Consider the following 19,488-nt stretch of genomic DNA (forward strand, 5'->3'; position numbering starts at 1 on the left):
TGAAGATGTAGAAATAAGAAATAGTTGTTGGGCTGGGAAACTGGTAACAATTTAGACTATAAATCAACCATGTAGCAGAGTCACTGAACTCCCAGTTTCCTGAAAGACATAAAGGTCTGACACACATTCCTAAGTTGTTCCTGTAAGGAACCAGACTCCCACCAGATGAAAACTGCTGGCCTCAAGAACTTAGACCCCAGACCGGTTGAAACCAGAAGACTGACGATGTGTAGAACTTCACCTTGATGCCAACCAATCAACAAATTTCAGTATCATAGCTCCAGTGTTTGAACAAAATATATTATTTCATTAATTCAGCTCTTTGATGAGCTTCGTTTTAACAATTCTTGCTGCATTTTTAAATGCATCTAATAAGATTCAGAAGAATCTCTTTGGGTGCCAAAGCTTTGTTATATAAGATATTATTCCTATAATTCTTCCAACAATTTAATAGCTCCACTATGTTTTCTGGTCATACTTGTAGCTCCATTGCTTGTACTTCCTTTACAAATTTTTCAGTTTAATGTGTACTGATTAACAATGCATTTTAATAATCCTGTTAGTATGTTCAATCCTGTGAGTATAAAGTTAAATTTAAATAAAACTAAACTGGGACTTCCCTGGTAGCGCAGTGGTTAAGAATATGCCTGCCAGTGCAGGGGACACAGGTTCGAGCCCTGGTTGGGGAAGATCCCACATACCACGGAGCAGCAAAGCCCCTGCGACACAGCTACTGAGCCTGTGCTCTAGAGCCCACGAGCCACAACTACTGAGCCTGCGTGCCACAACTACTGAGCCTGCGTGCCACAACTACTGGAGCTTGTGCTCTGCAACAAGAGAAGCCACCACAATAAGAAGCCCGCACTCACCGCAACTAGAGAAAGCCTGCGCACGGCAACGAAGACCCAATGCAGCCAAAAATAAATAAATAAATAAATAAGTAAATAAAACTAAACTTTCATAAAATTATCTTTTTTTTTTTGGCCATGCCATGCAGCTTGCAGGATCTTGTTCCCCCCGACCAGGGATTGAACCTGCACCTTCAGCAGTCAAAGCATAAAGTCCTAACCACTGGCCCATCAGGCGATTCCCAGAATAAGTTTTTGACTGATACCGTGCCACGCCAAATGTAAGTACAATAAAAATAATGCTGAGGTAAAAGAACCCTCCTTAAACAATGCAATCAAAACAGATTACCCCACCAGGTAAAGAACCTAGCTGAGGTTCTGGCTGAGGGTAGTGGAAATGCAGAATGGGTTGTGGAAGAAGGAAGATACCAATTATGACCTGGTGACCAGTTACAAAAATGAGGATTGTAGTGACTTTGCATATTTCCTGTTTGCCTATTATTTGTATATGCTAACTGTTTTCTTCTCTTTCCTTCATCCATTTTTATTTTATATGCAAGTTGTTGGAAGTTAATTTACAATTTGGCCTTAAACTAGTGTTTAGTCAGAGTGACTGAATTTGAGTAGTAATATAGCCAGCAATGGATACAATGACTGGGTCTGTGCATCTCCTTATTTGGGGTCTGTGCATCTTGGGTCTGTGCATCTTCTCATTTGGGGGAAAGGGTGAGAATTTCTTCATCTGTAAGGAGGACAGCTGTATCTTGTTAGATACAACCATAAAGTTTTTCTTGTTTTTGCTGTTGTATAGAGGTTCACACCTGTGTAGAGGGTGCATATGGATGGTAATTAGTCAAAGGGGTAGATTGTGTTGATTATTGATTTATTGCCGTTTAGCTCTAAATTTGCCCTTTTTTTTAACATCTTTATTGGAGTATAATTGCTTTACAATGGTGTGTTAGTTTCTGCTTTATAACAAAGTGAATCAGTTATACATATATATATATCCCCATATCCCCTCCCTCTTGTGTCTTCCTCCCTCCCTCCCTATCCCACCCCTCTAGGTGGTCACAAAGCACCAAGCTGATCTCCCTGTGCTATGCGGCTGCTTCCCACTAGCTATCTATTTTACGTTTGGTAGTGTATGTATGTCCATGCCGCTCTCTCACTTTGTCCCAGCTTACCCTTCCCCCTCCCCATATCCTCAAGTCCATTCTCTAGTAGGTCTGCGTCTTTATTCCCATCTTGCCCCTAGGTTCTTCATGACCACTTTTTTTTTTTAAAGATTCCATATATATGGGTTAGCATATGGTATTTGTTTTTCTCTTTCTGACTTACTTCACTCCGTATGACAGACTCTAGGTCCATCCACCTCACTACAAATAACTCAATTTCGTTTTTTTTATGGCTGAGTAATATTCCTAAATTTGCCCTTTTGTCTGCTTTGTGAAAATAAATACGGACCCATTAAACAAATATTTTTCCTTTGCCAGCTGGCATGATGATAAGCTTCATCAGTAGAGGTTGATGGAGAGAGACTGCAGAATGAAAAAGTGTTCTGCATCCTGGTTCTGGTGTGCTCGATTGCCAGGCTCCTGACAATGTGCTTGGCTTCCCCAGTGCCCAGCTCCTATAGTGTGGGCAGTTTCTCCAGCACCAGGTTCCTACAGTGTTCTCAGCTTCTCCAGAACCAGGGCCTGCACTACAGCGCAGAGCAGCCAAGCAGCACCTAGTGGCCTGCAGCTTTCTTCAGTACCTCCCTTGGGTGGTTTTATAGCAGAGTGCCTCGGGTGAGACTCTTCCCCTTGAACACACTAGAGTGGATTTCCAGCAAGTTCCAAAGAGCAGATTGCCAGCAAGATCCACTAGCACTTCTCTGCCATTTGGTGAGCCATAGCCACGCCCTCTCCAACAAGGTCTGGATCTCAGCCCCAGGAGGGCCTCTTCCTTGGGTGCTCTATATCAGACCTTGGGGAGCTGTGGAAATTGGATGGCCTCTAAGAGTTTTCCAAATTGGGACAATGGGGCTGGAATCCCCAGCATCAACTAGTAATTGGAGACAGGCATACCTCGTTTTATTGCGTTTCACTTTATTGTGCCTTGCAGATTTTGTGGTTTTTACTAAGTAAAGGTTTGTGGCAACCCTGTGTTGTCAGATGAAGGTTAGCATTTTTTAGCAATAAAGTATCTTTAAATTAAGGTATGTACTAAAAAAAAAAGATATAATGTTCTCACACACTTAATAAATTACAGTATAGTGTAAACATAACTTTCTTCTTTTAATTTTTTTTTTTTTTTTTTTTTTTTTTTTTGCGGTACACGGGCCTCTCACTGTTGTGGCCTCTCCCGTTGCGGAGCACAGGCTCCGGACGTGCAGGCTCAGCGGCCATGGCTCACGGGCCTAGCCACTCCGCGGCATGTGGGATCTTCCCGGACCGGGGCACGAACCCGCGTCCCCCGCATCGGCAGGCAGACTCTCAACTTCTGCACCACCAGGGAAGCCCAATATTTATTTATTTATTTGGTTGCACCGGTCTTAGTTGCAGCAGGCGGGCTCCTTAGTTATGGCATGTGAACTCTTAGCTGCGTCACGCATGTGGGATCTAGTTCCCTGACCAGGGATCGAATCCAGGCCCCCTGCATTGGGAGTGTGGAGTCTTAACCACTGCTCCACCAGGGAAGTCCCTAAACATAACTTTCATATGCACTGGGAAATCAAAAATTGGTGTGACTCACTTTATTGCTGTATTTACTTTATTATGGTGCTCTGGAACCAAGCTCACAATGTCTCTGATGTATGCATGCTATCTCTGGGAAGGGGATATTACATGGAAACGTTTATTTTATTTTGTTTTTCTTTAAAAATTTTTTTTAAATTTAGATATAATTGATATATAATGATTAGTTTAGGTGTACAACATAATGATTTGGTATTTGTATATATTGCAAAATGACCACCACAATAAATCTAGTTAACCTCAACACTACACATAGTTATAAATTGAAACCTTTCTTTAGCTGAGAGCATGCACTAGGAGGAACTCAGATGCAAGGCATTGCTAGCCAGTGCTCTAAGCAGATGAAGGATTGAGTGCCTTGGTCCTGAAACAGTGATCTGGGCAGCATATCAAAGCAGCCATCCTCTGGACATATCATCAGGTGGGTGTGCTGTATGTCCATGTATGTTTAATTAAATTCTTTTTGCAGTAGGGACTTCCCTCATGGTCCAGTGGTTAAGACTCTGTGCTCCCAATGCAGGGTGCATGGGTTTGAGCCCTGGTCAGGGAACTAAGATCCTGCATGCTGTGCAGCATAGCCAAAAACAAATCAATAAATAATAAATAAAATTTTTTTTGCAAGAATATAATTATAGAGAAATATACTGTGGCATGACATTTTCATTGAATTTATACATTTGATAAAACCATTAAAAAAGTAATCTTCATTATATAGTCTTGCATGTATTTCCTTTTATAATGTGGCTCCAAGAAGTCTGCTGAATCAACATTTTTCTCAATATTTCCATAATTTATGTCTCCAGATCCAGCAGTGGAACTTGAACACATCTCTTCATTTCATCACTCTTTTTCTTCTAATAATAAAACCATCCATTCTAAGGATAGTTAATATCAGTTCAAATAACATGTACAGTTGGATTTTTTAGAAGTCTCATTTGATAATGTCCTTTCAAAAAATGCACTGAACGTTGGTAACTGAAACTCAGTGGAACGTTTGTTTTGCTAGCAGCAGGTAAAATTCTCTCAAATTTCACTTCATAACTAAGCAGAAGTGCCAGTATGAAGTTAACCTCAGAACTTTGACTAAAGGGGTGAACTTTTCTGCAAATTTCCAAAAAGCATATTAGTAGTCACCATTCCCTCCTTCCCTTCCTCCTCATACCCAGGGATAGCTGTGAACCTTGTGGTCAAAAATAAGATGATAGAGTAAAGTGCAGTGCCAAGAGCATCCAGTGGGGGAAAGAATGGTATTTTTAAAAATGGTGGGCTTCCCTGGTGGCGCAGTGGTTAAGAATCCACCTGCCAATGCAGGGGACAGGGATTCGAGCCCTGGTCCAGGAAGATTCCACATGCCGCAGAGCAACTAAGCCCGTGCGCCACAACTACTTAGCCTGCGCTCTGGAGCCTGCGAGCCACAACTACTGAGCCCATGTGCCACAACTACTGAAGCCTGCGAGCCTAGAGCCCCTGCTCCGCAACAAGGGAATCCACTGCAGTGAGAAGCCCAGGCATTGCAATGAAGACTAGCCCCCACTCGCTGCAACTAGAGAAAGCCCACGCGCAGCAACGAAGACCCAATGCAGCCAAAAATATAAATAAATAAAATAAATAAATTTATTTTTAAAAATGGTACTACTGGATATCCACATGCAAAAGAATTAAGTTGGACTCTCCCTCACACCATATACCAAAAATTTTTTTTTTTTTTTCCGCATTGGGTGTTTGTTGCTGCACACGGGCTTTCTCTAGCTGTGGTGAGCAGGGGGCTACTCTTTGTTGTGGTGCGTGGGCTTCTCATTGTAGAGCACGGGCTCCAGACGCACGGGCTTCAGTAGCTATGGTGTGCGGGCTCAGTAGTTGTGGCTTGCAGGCTCAGTAGTTGTGGCACACGGGCTCAGTAGTTGCGCCTCGCAGACTCTAGAGCACAGGCTCAGTAGTTGTGGCACACGGGCTTAGTTGCTCCACGGCATGTGGGATTTTCCTGGACCACGGCTCGAACCTGTGTACCCTGCATTGGCAGGTGGATTCTTAATCACTGTGCCACCAGGGAAGTGCTGTGCAGTAGTCTTTTAAATCAGGTATGGAAAAAGAGGAGTTACAAACAAAAAAATACATTTTATATTTATCTTTGTAGTTATCTTTACCAGTGTTCTTTACTTCTTCCTGTGGATTTTAGTTACTGTCAAGTGTTTTTTCATTTCAGCTTGAAGCATTTCTTTTGTGTTTTTTGTAGGAAGGTCTGCTAGCAATGATCTCTTGGTTTTTATTTATATAGGAATATCTTAATTTCTCCTTTATTTAAAAGAAAATTTATTTATTAATTTATATTTTTTACTTTTTTTGGCTGTGTTGGATCTTTGTTGCTGTGTGCGAGCTTTCTCTAGTTGTGGCGAGCAGGGGCGACTTCATTGCGGTGGCTTTGCTTGCTGCAGAGCATGGGCTCTAGGTGTGCACGCTTCAGTAGTTGCAGCATGCGGGCTCAGTAGTTGCGGCGCATGGGCTCTAGGGCACATGGGCTTTAGTAGTTAATGCCCGTGGGCTCAGTAGTTGTGGCTAGCAGGCTCTAGAACACAGGCACAGTAGTTGTGGCACACAGGCATGTGGGATCTTCCTGAACCAGGGCTTGAACCCATGTCCCTGGCACTGGTAGGCGGATTCTTAACCACTGTACCACCAGGGAAGCCCTCTCCTTTATTTTTGAAGGATAGTTTTGTCAGATATAGATTCTTTTTTTGTGTGTGTGTGGTATGCGGGCCTCTCACCATTTTAGCCTCTCCCGTTGCGGAGCGCAGGCTCAGCGGCCATGGCTCACGGGCCTAGCCGCTCCACGGCATGTGGGATCTTCCCGGACCTGGGCACGAACCCACGTCCCCTGCATCAGCAGGCAGACTCTCAACCACTGCGCCACCAGGGAAACCCATAGATTCTTTTTCTTCTTTCAGCACTGTGAATATGTCATCCCACTGCCTTCTGATCCTCATGATTTCTGTTGAAAAATAAGCTGTTTATCTTACTAAGGCCTCCCTATACATGCTTCTCTTTTTTGCATTCAAGATTCTCACTTTGTCTTAGGCTATATATACCAAAGACCTATCTGTCTTGCAATTTTGTAATAGCTAATGTTCACAATGCCTGCTAGGATTTTGTAAATTAGGTCTATATTTCTGATAGTGTGTGCATTTCTGATGCTTTTCCAAGATAATGTTAATGTTTCCTAAAGGCAGGATTTCTGCTTTTACTTACGTATTTTGAAAAGAGAGTGAAAATTTGGTTTCCTTCAACTTTTTCCTTGTTTCCTTATTCTGTATTTTGAAAAATGCTAATTTACACTAGCATTTGTGAGCATTCTTTTTTTCTTTTTTTTTTTGCGGTATGCGGGCCTCTCACTGTTGTGGCCTCTCCCGTTGCGGAGCACAGCCTCCGGACACGCAGGCTCAGCGGCCATGGCTCACGGGCCTAGCCGCTCCTTGGCATGTGGGATCTTCCCGGACCGGGGCACAAACCTGTGTCCCCTGCATCGGCAGGCGAACTCTCAACCACTGCGCCACCAGGGAAGCCCTGTACTATATTTTCTACTTTTGTATATGTTTGAAGTTTTCCATAATAAAGACAGCATGAATTTTTAAGAACTTAGAAGCTAAAAATATGCAAAAATGATAATATTTATATTTAAGGTACCACAAAAATATTTTTCCCTCTCATTTTCTATATTCTCTGTATTCTATTTGAGCATTTTTACTTTTTGATAAGGATAAAACAGAAACAAAAAACCAAAACCCCATTCTTACTAAGCTCTTTCATCCTTTTGATCCTAGCATTGCCACTTTCTGTGTTACGGCCATGAACTGACTGCAGTTTACAGATTATCTGAAAAAACACTGATTTTTTTCCTTTTCAGTCATACATTCTGAAATTTGTACATATGAAACTCTACCCTATCTTGCCCTTGTCCTTGAAATTAGGATTCTCCACTTAAGAGGCCTTAGGCAAACTACCTAATCTCTCTGACTCTCAATTTCTTTATCTTAAAGTAGAAAATAAGCCAAATCAGAGGCATGAATGACAATGTAGGCAAACAGCAAGGCAGGGAACTAACACGGTGAATTTCAGGCATTGTACTAGGAATTTTATACACATTTATTCCTCTCAAAAACATCTCTTTTAAGGGAGAAAAATATGACTACCTCAATATTAAATGAATAAAGGATATGAACATTCAATTATGCAATTAACAAACATTTATGACCACCTACTATATTTTAGGTACCATGCTGGAAGCAATACCAATGGTCAGCAAATATGTGAACAAATGGTCATCTCTGTTAGTCATAATCGAAGGAATGCAAGTGAAAACAAAAGCGACTTTTCCATTTTTCACCGACCAAATGGTGAACTTTCAGTAAATGTTTTCTTAGGGTTAGATGAATGTGGTGCTTTGGGATCTCTTCTAAAGTGGGCAGACGCATAGATGCACCATCTTCCTGAAGGCACTTGAGCAATATGTATAAAACGGGCCGAAATGTATATTTACTTAAAAAAAATGTCCAACCAGGAGAATGAAGCACACCTAGTGACTGCAGTTTCCAAATACCATTTTGGAAAGTGCCAAAATACCCAAGGGAAAAAGGATTCCTTGGAAAATGGAAAATGGCTACTTCAAGGTGGGAGCTAGGAAATGAACAGGACGAGCCTGGAACATCCTATTGTGGCAGATAGCAAGCAAGTGATCAAAGACTAGCAGGGTCATATCAAAAGGACACAGGAATCAAATGGAAAAGGATCCCACAAGCCACACGTGGAACAATTTGAGCATCAATGAGAGTACAACTTAAATACATTTAAACATACTGAATATGCTTCACATACACACCCCTCTAAACTCAGTGATTACCATGGCACAATGTTAGGGAACCAACTCATTATTTTGCAAACCAATAAGGAGAAAGAAAGAAGCATCTACCCTGCCTTTCCTTATTGTAACATGGATAACCAAACAGTAGTTGAAAGGAAGTTTCTCTTTTTAAAAATATTCTAGCTGATAAAGGAAGAAAAAATAATATATCATCATTCTGCAATCCCTAATAAATTAATAGATTTACCAATTGAACATCAATGGCTGCTAACATCATAAAAAGAAAGACACCTAAATATTATGTCTCTCAATATTAACCACCTATAAGTAGTCTTAACAACAACAACGAAAATGGAACCTCAATCTGATCATGCCTCTAGACAACAACTACCAACTTACAGGAAATACCAAGGATAGAGGAGCAGGTTTAACTACCCATTGGGATGAGCCAGCAGAAACCAAGCTCTGAGAAACTCTCCAAGGCAAACAAACTAGTTTCTTTGAAAAGTTAAGTTGCCGGGGGGTGGGGGTGGAGGGGTCCGGGGGAGGAGGATGAAGGAGAATGGATAGATTGAGACTTAAGAAACACAACAATCAACTGCAATTTGTGAACATTATTTGGATCCTAATAACTTTCAAAAAATTGACATTCATGAAACAATTAGAAATTGGAACACTGGCTATCAGATATGCAATGTTAAGTATTAAGGCAGTGCTGTCAATTTTTTTAAGGCGTGAAAATCTTTTTAAATTTGTGATATATTTCAGAGGTACATATTAAAATTTTTATAGATGAAATGATATATCTGGGATTTACTTCAAAAATAACATGGAGGTGGGGGAGTGGGTGGAAATATGGATAAAACAAGCCTGGCCGTGAGCTGGTAATTATTGAAGCTGGTCATGGGGTACTGCAGGTACATTCTAAGAGTGTGAGGACAAAAAGTTTAAAAGAGAGAAGTATATACATTTTTTTTTGATGTTTGCTAGTAAAAAAAAAAAGTATATTATTTTGATCTAATATTTCCACTTTTAGAAATTCATCTTAAAGATATACATTACATATACAAAATAATGTATGTGCATTATATTATAGGATTGTTGGAAAGAGCAAAAAATAAACTAAATTGATAAGGTTAAATAAATTATGAAACACACATGAGAGAATACTATGCAGCTGTTAAAAAATAAGGCCATTATATATGTATTGACATGGTGCAATCTTCCAAGGTGTATGGATAAGCAAAACTAGCAATGTATAGAAATTTGCTACCATTTATGTAAAACATTTCTTATAAAGAGTGTTATGTGTATGTCTACACTTAAGCAAACGGAGAAATCAGGAAGTATATGCAAGAACTTGATAGCAGTGATTGCTACATAAAGGGCAACAGGGTAATGTGTGGAGGTTCACTTATGTGAATACAAAATTTAACTTTAAAATTTTTATCCTGTGCCTGTGTTTTAGCTATTCAAAGTGATTAATTTTTAATGTCATAGATTTGAGCCCCTCCAACTGTACATCCTAATCATTAAGCCACTTAAAGAAAAATGACATAAAGCACATTGCTTTGTAACCCTTTGTAGGCAGTGGCACATGCAGAAAATGCAGGTGCTTTTGCTGAACACTCAGGATGACTGAGAAGATGGATAGCATCAGGGTGCAATGGGTTCTCTGGCCCAGACACTGACTGGCTACCCCAAGGGCTGAGGGGATGTGTTTTTTAAGATTACTCAGTCATTCACAAGCCCTGATCTGGATGTCCCTGGAGTTGGATCAAGGCTCTTTTCCCCATCACTGTCATATCCTGGAGTTACAACATCAAAATTCTAAAAACATATTTAATCCAGAATAGGTGCAGTTCCAGACATTCCATCTAAAATTAATTTTCATAGACTGGATTAAATTAGCTGGAATTTTATTTATATTTATCTTCACAAATGATAATTATTATCTACAATTTGTTTTTCAGGAGTTATTCTTGTTGAGTTTTTTATCATAAATTTTTTAGCCTTGAAGATGAATTGTAAAGCTTCTCTCAGGGATTATCTGTACTTTAAGGTTTTTGTATGTTAAACTGTTTTCTTGGGACTTCCCTGGTGGCGCAGTGGTTAAGAATCCGCCTGCCAATGCAGGCGACACGGGTTCGAGCCCTGGTCCGGGAAGATCCCACATGCCACGGAGCAACTAAGCCCGTGTGCCACAACTACTGAAGCCTGCATGCCTAAAGCCCATGCTCCGCAACGAGAAGTCACCACAATGAGAAGCCTGTGCACCGCAACAAAGAGTAGCCCCTGCTCGCCACAACTACAGAAAGCCTGCGCACAGCAATGAAGACCCAACGCAGCCAAAAATAATTAAAACGAAACAAAACAAAAAAATTGTTTTCTCTAAAGGGACAGAGCTTTGATGACTTTTTATGTCCTTCCACAATCGATTGTTCAGAAATCCCACATCTTCTTGAACCAATGTTGATTATTTTTGTAAAAATCCATTCTCTCTAGATTTCTAAATATATTAAAGTCATGCATAGTTGCTACTTTTTAAAAAAATCCACCCCTTCCTCATTCATACTGCTAAATGTGTTTTTTTTTCTATATCAGAGTTGTCTATTATATTGTTAAATAACCTTCAGATTAAGTCTACTGTCGTTTCTGATTTTATATTTTTTGGCTGTGCCATGCGGCATGTAGGATCTTAGTTCTCTGAGCAGGGATTGAACCCACACCCCCTGCAGTGGAAGCTTGAAGTCTTAACCAGTGGACCACTAGAGAAGTCCCATTTTTTTCTTTTCTTTTTAATAATCGTTCTTACTGTTGACTTGGGTTTATGTGGCAATTTCCCCTAACTTTTAGGATTGACCATTCATTTAATGCGTTTAGTATGTGACTGGCAATGAGTAGGTGCTGGAGATCTACTTAGAGAACAAAGCCCCTACCTTTTTTAAAAAAATTTTTTAATTAATTAATTTATTCATTTATCTTTGGATGCATTGGATCTTCACTGCTGCACGCGGGCTTTTGCTAGTTGTGGTGATTGGGGGCTACTCTTTGTTGCGGTGTGCGGGCTTCTCATTGCAGTGGCTTCTCGTTGCAGAGCATAGGCTCTAGGTGTGCGGGCTTCAGTTGTTGCAGCACGTGGGCTCAGTAGTTGTGGCATGCGGGCTTTAGAGCACAGGCTCAGTAGTTGTGGCGCATGGGCTTAGTTGCTCCACGGCACGTGGGATCTTCCCGGATCAGGGCTCGAACCTGTATACCCTGCATTGGCAGGTGAACTCCCAACCACCATGCCACCAGGAAAGTCCCAAAGCCCCTACCTTTTTTTTTTTTTTTTTTTTTTTGCGGTACGTGGGCCTCTCACTGTTGTGGCCTCTCCCGTTGCAGAGCACGGGCTCCGGATGCGCAGGGTCAGTGGCCATGGCTCATGGGCCCAGCCACTCCGCGGCACGTGGGATCTTCTCGGACCGGGGCACGAACCCACGTCCCCTGCATCAGCAGGCGGACTCCCAACCACTGCACCACCAGGGAAGCCCCCAAAGCCCCTACCTTTAATCCTTGGGTTCTGACAGGAGTACAGCTTTGGTTACACTGAACTGGTTTTGATATGCAGAATTCACTGCCATTCATTTCTAGTTTGTAATTTTAGTTTGATTCTCTTGAAGTTATACTTGGAGGTGGTTTTAGATTCCTAAATGGGCAGATTTCTTTCAGCTGCTCTTCTGTTAATTTCTACTCTTCAAAATTTACAACCTTTTAAATGAAGATCTTCTCATAATAACTATGCTTTACTACTGTTTTTCAGAATGAATTATCCTAACAAGTGGTTTTGAAGGCTTTGGGTATTTGATACATTCATAAGGCCCTCCTCTCACATGAACTCCTTAACAGTAATACTGTTATTAATTAATGACAATAGTATTTATTGAGCATAGGCTTTATATAAAATATCTGACAATCTTCACATAAACTCTATTAGGTACATATAATTATCACTGCTTAAAAATAAGTAAACTGAGGAACACAGACATTGCATAATTTACCCAATGTTATACAGTCAGTAATTGCTGGAAGTGAGATAATGTTAAGTAAGGTATATGGCGAAAGGCACAGTCACAAAATGTTTTAATAGGGTCATTTTCTATTAGGAATTCTCAGAAGTTTAACATATTTTGAGTGGTAACAGGAGGCTCTTCTATATTCATATTAATTTTTTTTCAGTGTAAGATCTCTGATGCTTAGTAAACAGTGAGTGTGAGGCAAAAAGAATTCCCATGTTTATTGAATTTTCTTCTGGTATGAGTTACCTGATGTTCCATAATGGAGGTGACAAATGAAGGTTCTCTGACAATAATTACATTACATTATGCATTATCTAATATTGAGTCAGGCATGAATTCCACATAAAGGCTTTCCTACATCCCTAACATCAAGGCTTTCTAGCCAGTATGAATTCTGTAGTGTTCAATGAGCTGTGAGCCAAGAATAAAGGCCTGCCCACATTCTCTACATTCATAAGGTTTGATACCAGGATGAATTCTCTGATGTTCAGTAAGCTGTGAACTACGAATAAAGGCCATTCCACATTCCCTACATTGATAGGGTTTCTCACAAGTGTGAATCCGCTGATGATGAGTCAGTTGTGAAACACGAATAAAGGCTTTCCCACATTCCTTACATTCGTAGGGTTTGTCACCTGTATGAATTCTTTGATGCTGAATAAGGTACGAACTACGACTAAAGGCCTTCCCACAATCTTTACACTCATAGGGTCTGTCACCTGTATGAACTCTCTGATGTCGTGTAAGCTGTGCATGCTGTCTAAAGGCCTTCCCGCATTCTTTACATTCGTAGGGTTTCTCCCCAGAATGAATTCTTTGATGTCGAGTAACTTCTGAGCTATGAATAAAGCCCTTGCCACACTCCTTACATTCATAGGGTTTCTCCCCAGTATGAATCCTCTGGTGCACAGTAAGCTGTGAATGCTGTCTAAAGGCTTTCCCACATTCTTTACACTGATAGGGTCTAGCACCTGTATGAATTCTCCGATGAACAGTAAGTTGTGAGCCGCGAATAAAAGCCTTGCCACAGTCTTTACATACGTAGGGTTTCTCACCTGTATGAGTTCTATGATGCAGAATAAGTTGTGAGTGCTGTCTAAAGGTCTTTCCACATTCTTTACATTCATAGGGTTTGACACCAGTATGAAGTCTCTGATGTAGAATAAGTTCTGAAGTACGACCAAAGGCCTTCCCACACTCCTTACAGTCATAAGGTTTCTCCCCTGTATGAATTCTCTGATGTTGAACGAGGTGAGAGGTACGACTGAAGGCTTTCCCACATTCCTTACATTCAAAGGGCTTTTCACCCGTATGAGTTTTCTGATGTTGAATAAGGTGTGAGCCACGGCTAAATGCTTTCCCACATTCATTACATTCAATCAGTTTCTCACCAGTCTCATTGCTGGGATGTAGGGTGAGGGATGTATGATGCTCAAAAGTGGGCATGTTTCCATAGGTGATTTTCACTTGCTTGAAAGAGCACTCATGATTTACTTGTTGTTTTTCAAACTGGCTTTTGTATGCCCAGTCATCTCTAAAACTGGAGCCCTCAAAAGCACAGCATGTAAGGCTTTCCATCAGCTCCCAATCGAATGACTCTACTTCAAAGATATCTTTTTGTAGAAATTTATCACACCTGGACTCCAAGTCTGAAAAATAAAAAAAAAGTAAATACAACTTGTTCTCTTCTTCTAAGAGAAATTTAAGAATTCTACAGGAGACTAGAGAGACAAAATGAAAATAATAACCATAATAGGTGAATTGCTTCTATAAGTCTCAAATATTGCTGTGCAATTTCTAAAAAGCACATGAAAGCACAAATATGATAAGAGCTCATATGGTGCCAGAAAGGGGCAAGAAAACAAATTAAGCCAGTGGGTCTCACGTTTGATAGAGATCAGAATCATCCAGGAAGCCTTGTAACAAAACAAATGTCCAAACAGCACCCCACACTGAATCAAAATCTACAGGAGTAGGGCCAAGACATGTGTATACATACATATCTACACATATTTTAAAAGTTATATATATATATTTTAATTGAAGATTCACATAATATAAAATTTCCCATTTAACCATTTTAAAGTGTACAATTCCATGGTTTGCAGTACATTCCCAGTGTCCTGCAATCATTGTCACTATCTTCTAATTCCAGAACACTCTCATCACCCCAAATGGAAACTCTGTGCTACAGACTCACAGACATAGAGGACAGACTTGTGGTTGCCAAGGGGGGGGGGGGGGCGGGGGAGGGCTGGATTGGGAGTTTGGGACTAGAAGATGTAAACTATTATATATAGAATGCATCAACAACAAGGTCCTATTGTATAGCACAGCAAACCATATTCAATATCCGAAATTAAACCATAATGGAAAAGAATATGAAAAAGAATGTGTGTGTGTATATATATATATGTATATATGTGTGTATATATATATATATATATAATATATATATGTAAATCACTTTGCTGTATAGCAGAAACTAACACAATATTGTAAATCAACTATACTTCAATTAAAAAAAAATAAACCCTGTGCCCATTAAGCAGCCACTCCCCATTCCTCATTCCTGCCAGCCCCTGGCAATCACTAATGGCAGAGAAACACTAATTCTGTCCCTGTGAATTTGCCTATTCAGGGCATTTCATACAAATAAGGCATCTATATTTTTAGCACTTTCTACCATATGATGCTGATGTCAGTCAAAATGAAAATGTCTGCTTAAACTTTTTCACAGCCTCCCCACTGCACTTAGAATAAATTCTAAATTCAATGCCATGGTTCACAGGTTCTTGGCAAAGCAGGTCCCTGCTTGTCTCTGTTGTCCTTCTGTTGCTCTATCTCCACCAAGGACAATACATCTTCATATTGAATACTCTCCCCTTTCCTCCCTATGTAACAAACCACAGCCCTCCTTTGAGTATCTAGAATAAATGTAGGTCTTTTCCATCTTAGACCTCTCATCAGGTTCTTCTATCTATTGGGAATCCTGTCCTGGGCCCTTTGTATGGCTGCTTTTCTCTTTAGGTTTCAGATTAAAACTCATACTTTCAAAAAGCTCTCAGCCTGATAACCCTAAGCGTATACTTTGATTCTCTTTCCCACAACGTGTCCTATTGTCATAACACTTTCATCAGTTGTACTTAAGAGTTTCATTTACTTACTCATCTGTTGATTTGTTTTTTTACCTCCCCAAAGGCAGAAATAAAGCCTTTTTCACTAGCCGTTGTCACCAAATCCTAGCACATAGTAGCAATAACGGATTGCTTGATGAATAAATATTGGATTCTGGAGACAGACCAATGGAACTCAATAGAAAGGCCAGAAATAGACTAAAGTTTATATGGAAACTGAATTTATTATAAAGGTGGTATCTCAAAGGAGAAAAGAATAGTTTTTATAATAAATAATGTTGGGATTAGTCATTTGGAAAAAGATAAAATTAGATCCATATGTTATACCACCGTATACCAGAATAAACTCTGAATACAGTTTTAATGTTAAAAGAAAACAGAAACCATACAAAAACTGGAAGGGAATGTGGTAGATTACTTTATAATCTAGGTATAGGGAAACCTTCTAAATAATGACTCAAAATCCAAAAGCATCAAAAGACTGATAAATTCCATTATGTAAAGGTGAAAAACAAAACAAAAAACTTGCACACGAACAAAAAACACCAAAAGCAAAGTCAAAAGACAAGTGACAGAGAAAATATTTGAAACTTATATCATAGATAATGGGATGATCTTCACAATTTATAAAAGACTCTTAAAAATTAAGAAATGCCCTTGAAAAGTAACATAACAATTACCAGCTGATCCAGCAATTTCATTCCTAGGTATATACCCCAAAGAAGTGAAAACAGGGAGTCAAACAGATACTTGTACACCAAGGCTCAGAGCAGCATTATTCACAATAGCCAAAAGACAGAAAGAACCCAAGTGTCCATCAACAGAGGAATGAATAAACAAAATGTGGTATATACATACAATGGAATGTTATTCAGTCTTAAAAAGGAATTAAATTCTGATAAATGAATGAACCTAAAACTACATATTGCATGACTACATTTACATGAGATACCTAGAATTGTCAAATTCATAGAGACAAAGTAGAAAAGATGTAACAAGGGGCAGGGCGGAGGGGAAAGTAGAGAGTTATTGTTTAATAGGTACAGAGTTTCTGTTTGGGATGATGAATAAGTTCTGGAAATGGATAGTGATAATGGCTGCACAACATTGTGAATATATATACAACCTGAAGGTGTTCCCAAATGGCCAAAGCTTTCCCAATAAGCAATTTGAACAGCAGAATAAACAATGATATTTTTGGACTATAACTCATAGAATACATAAATAAATAAATAGCCCATACTGATAGAAACAAATCTTTGAATAAATAGATGAATGGGAAAGGGAGTAGGGAGAGCCCTTCCTTACAGAAGAATTCCAATTAATAAATGCAGAAGCAATAAGGGACATAGAAAATCAACACAAGGCAACACTATTGTATTGTTACAGACAAGATCCACCAATGGATACTAAAACCAGTGGGCAAAATGAGGAGAAACAGCATATAGTTGCAAAGTATCTCCCTCCAAGATAATTACCACTTACAGTCGCAAAGTACTAACTTTACAGGAGAGAAACATGAGAGACACCTTAACCAAGGTGATCAAGGTTAACACTACCAGTAAAAAGCCATATTAACATCAGGCAACCCCTGATATGATGCATAGAGAAGGACACAACATCACTTCTGTGGTATTCCTGTCAAAGAGGCATAATCTCAATCTAACTGTGAGAAAATATCAAGCAAACACAAGTGAGAGACATTCTCCAAAAGAGTACTCATCAAAAGGATCCAAGTCATGAAAGACAGAGCAATTGTCACAGATTGGAGGATACTAAGGAGACAAAACAACTTAATGCAATGTGGGATCCCAGACTGGATCCTGGTATAGAAGGAGGACATCAGGGGAAAAACTGATAAAATTCTAATAAGATCTGTAGATTAGTTAATAGTATAACACCAATGTTAATTTCCTGGTTTTGATAACTGTACTATGGTTACATAAAATGTTAACATTTGGAAGCTGAGTGAAGGGTATATGGGAATTCTCTGTAATAATTTTGCAAATTTTCTATAAGTCTAATCTAGAATGATTTCAAAATATTTTTTTAAAAACTTTACTAAAAAGAAAAAAATTCTATTTCAGTCTTGAGGTGGGAAGAGAAACACAGGTATAAGCACATTGCTTTCTTTTTTTTTGCGGTTCACGGGCCTCTCACTGTTGTGGCCTCTCCCATTGTGGAGCACAGGCTCTGGACACGCGGGCACAGAGGCCATCGCTCACGGGCCCAGCCGCTTCGCGGCATGTGGGATCCTCCCAGACCAGGGCACGAACCCGTGTCCCTTGCATCGGCAGGCGGACTCTCAACCACTGCGCCACCAGGGAAGCCCCCTAAGCACATTTCTTAAAGTCAAGTTAAAGACTATTCTATTACAAAGCAATAGGACGTACAACTTCAAAATTGCTTAAAGGTAGAAAGGGTAATAAAATGTGAGCAAGGGCTTCCCTAGTGGCGCAGTGGTTGAGAGTCCGCCTGCCGAAGCGGGGGACACGGGTTCGTGCCCCGGTCAGGGAAGATCCCACATGCCGCGGAGCAGCTGGGCCCGTGAGCCATGGCCACTGAGCCTGCACGTCCGGAGCCTGTGCTCCGCAACGGGAGGGGCCACAACAGTGAGAGGCCCGTGTACCGCAAAAAAAAAAAAAAGAAAGAAAAGAAAAAAAAATGTGAGCAAAACAGGAATAGCTAGAAATAAAGAGAATGAGGAAACAGAAAATATAAGATAAAATGGGAGGAGTAAGAACACACACATGAATGATCACAATAAATGAGAACGGATTAAATTCTATTAAAGTCAAGGACTCTCAGATTGATTAAAAAAGGAAACTCTAATTCTGATTATAATGGACACACTTAAAATGGCAATAATTTTTAAAAAAGGATAAGCAAAGATACACCATAATTTTTTAAACTAACAAAAACAGGGCATTTTGTACTAATGTCAGAAAAAATAGAATTCAAGGTTAAATGCCACTAAGTGGCAAAATGAAGAATGGACTGTACTGATAAAAATACAATTTGCAACAAGGATCTATATTTCATCTTTATAAAAATGTAATATGTAGTAGCAAAATATATAATACAATTAAGAGCTCTCAGAATTTGACAGTGGAAGTACAGAGAAAGTTAAAAGGACATACAGACTCTAAATCACATAATCAAAAGGGTTATAGTTAAAGAGGTGAGTGCCCCATCCAAAGGACACTAGTTTTAAATATATGTGGAACATTTTCCAAAATTGGAACAACTTGACTTAATGACAACATTGGAAGAGAAAAGGCAGTGGAATGAGTTCTTCTTTGGGCTGAGAGAAGATTCTTGCCAACACAGAATTCCATACTCAGTGAAAATATCCTACAAGAAAAAAGGTAGAATAAAGACATTTTCATGTGGTCAACAGCTGACAGAATTTGTCAACAGCAGACCTACACAAAAGGAAATATTAAGGGTGTTCTTCAGATAGAGAAAAAATGATCCCAGATGAAAATAAATGACAATACAGAGAAGTCATGAGGTAGTAACATAACTAAGTATTCAAAGGCTCCATTTTTGTCCAGCAAGAGCCAGTTACAAATACTAACATTTTTTTAGTGGTCACTATTGCCTGGCATTGTTCTGGGCATTTTCACATACTAACTCATAAAAAAGCCACACTAACTACATGAGGAAGGCACTTTTTATTTTTTTATTTTTTGCGGTACGCGGGCCTCTCACTGTTGTGGCCTCTCCCGTTGCAGAGCACAGGCTCCGGACGCGCAGGCTCAGTGGCCATGGCTCATGGGCCTAGCTGCTCGGTGGCATGTGGGATCCTCCCGGACCGGGGCACGAACCCGTGTCCCCTGCATCGGCAGGCGG

At 39.9% G+C, this 19,488-nt stretch overlaps 1 protein-coding gene across 11 annotated transcripts in view; it reads right to left on the bottom strand.

The window, feature by feature from the left end:
• Positions 1-12,334: 12,334 nt before the first annotated feature.
• The window catches only part of ZNF565 (zinc finger protein 565), a 32,044-nt gene continuing 24,890 nt past the window's right edge, over positions 12,335-19,488 (bottom strand). For 10 of the 11 annotated variants that reach the window (XM_049702967.1, XM_049702963.1, XM_049702962.1 and 7 more), the window contains one exon: positions 12,335-14,145. In XM_049702967.1, coding sequence (XP_049558924.1) covers positions 12,875-14,145 — 1,271 coding nt within the window. In that variant the 3' untranslated portion in view covers positions 12,335-12,874. Of the gene's footprint in view, positions 14,146-18,119; positions 18,988-19,488 lie in introns of those variants that run through there. The other variant, XM_049702968.1, reaches the window with a different exon arrangement.

The sequence above is a fragment of the Orcinus orca genome, chromosome 20, assembly GCF_937001465.1.
Source record: "Orcinus orca chromosome 20, mOrcOrc1.1, whole genome shotgun sequence".
NCBI lineage: Eukaryota > Metazoa > Chordata > Mammalia > Artiodactyla > Delphinidae > Orcinus > Orcinus orca.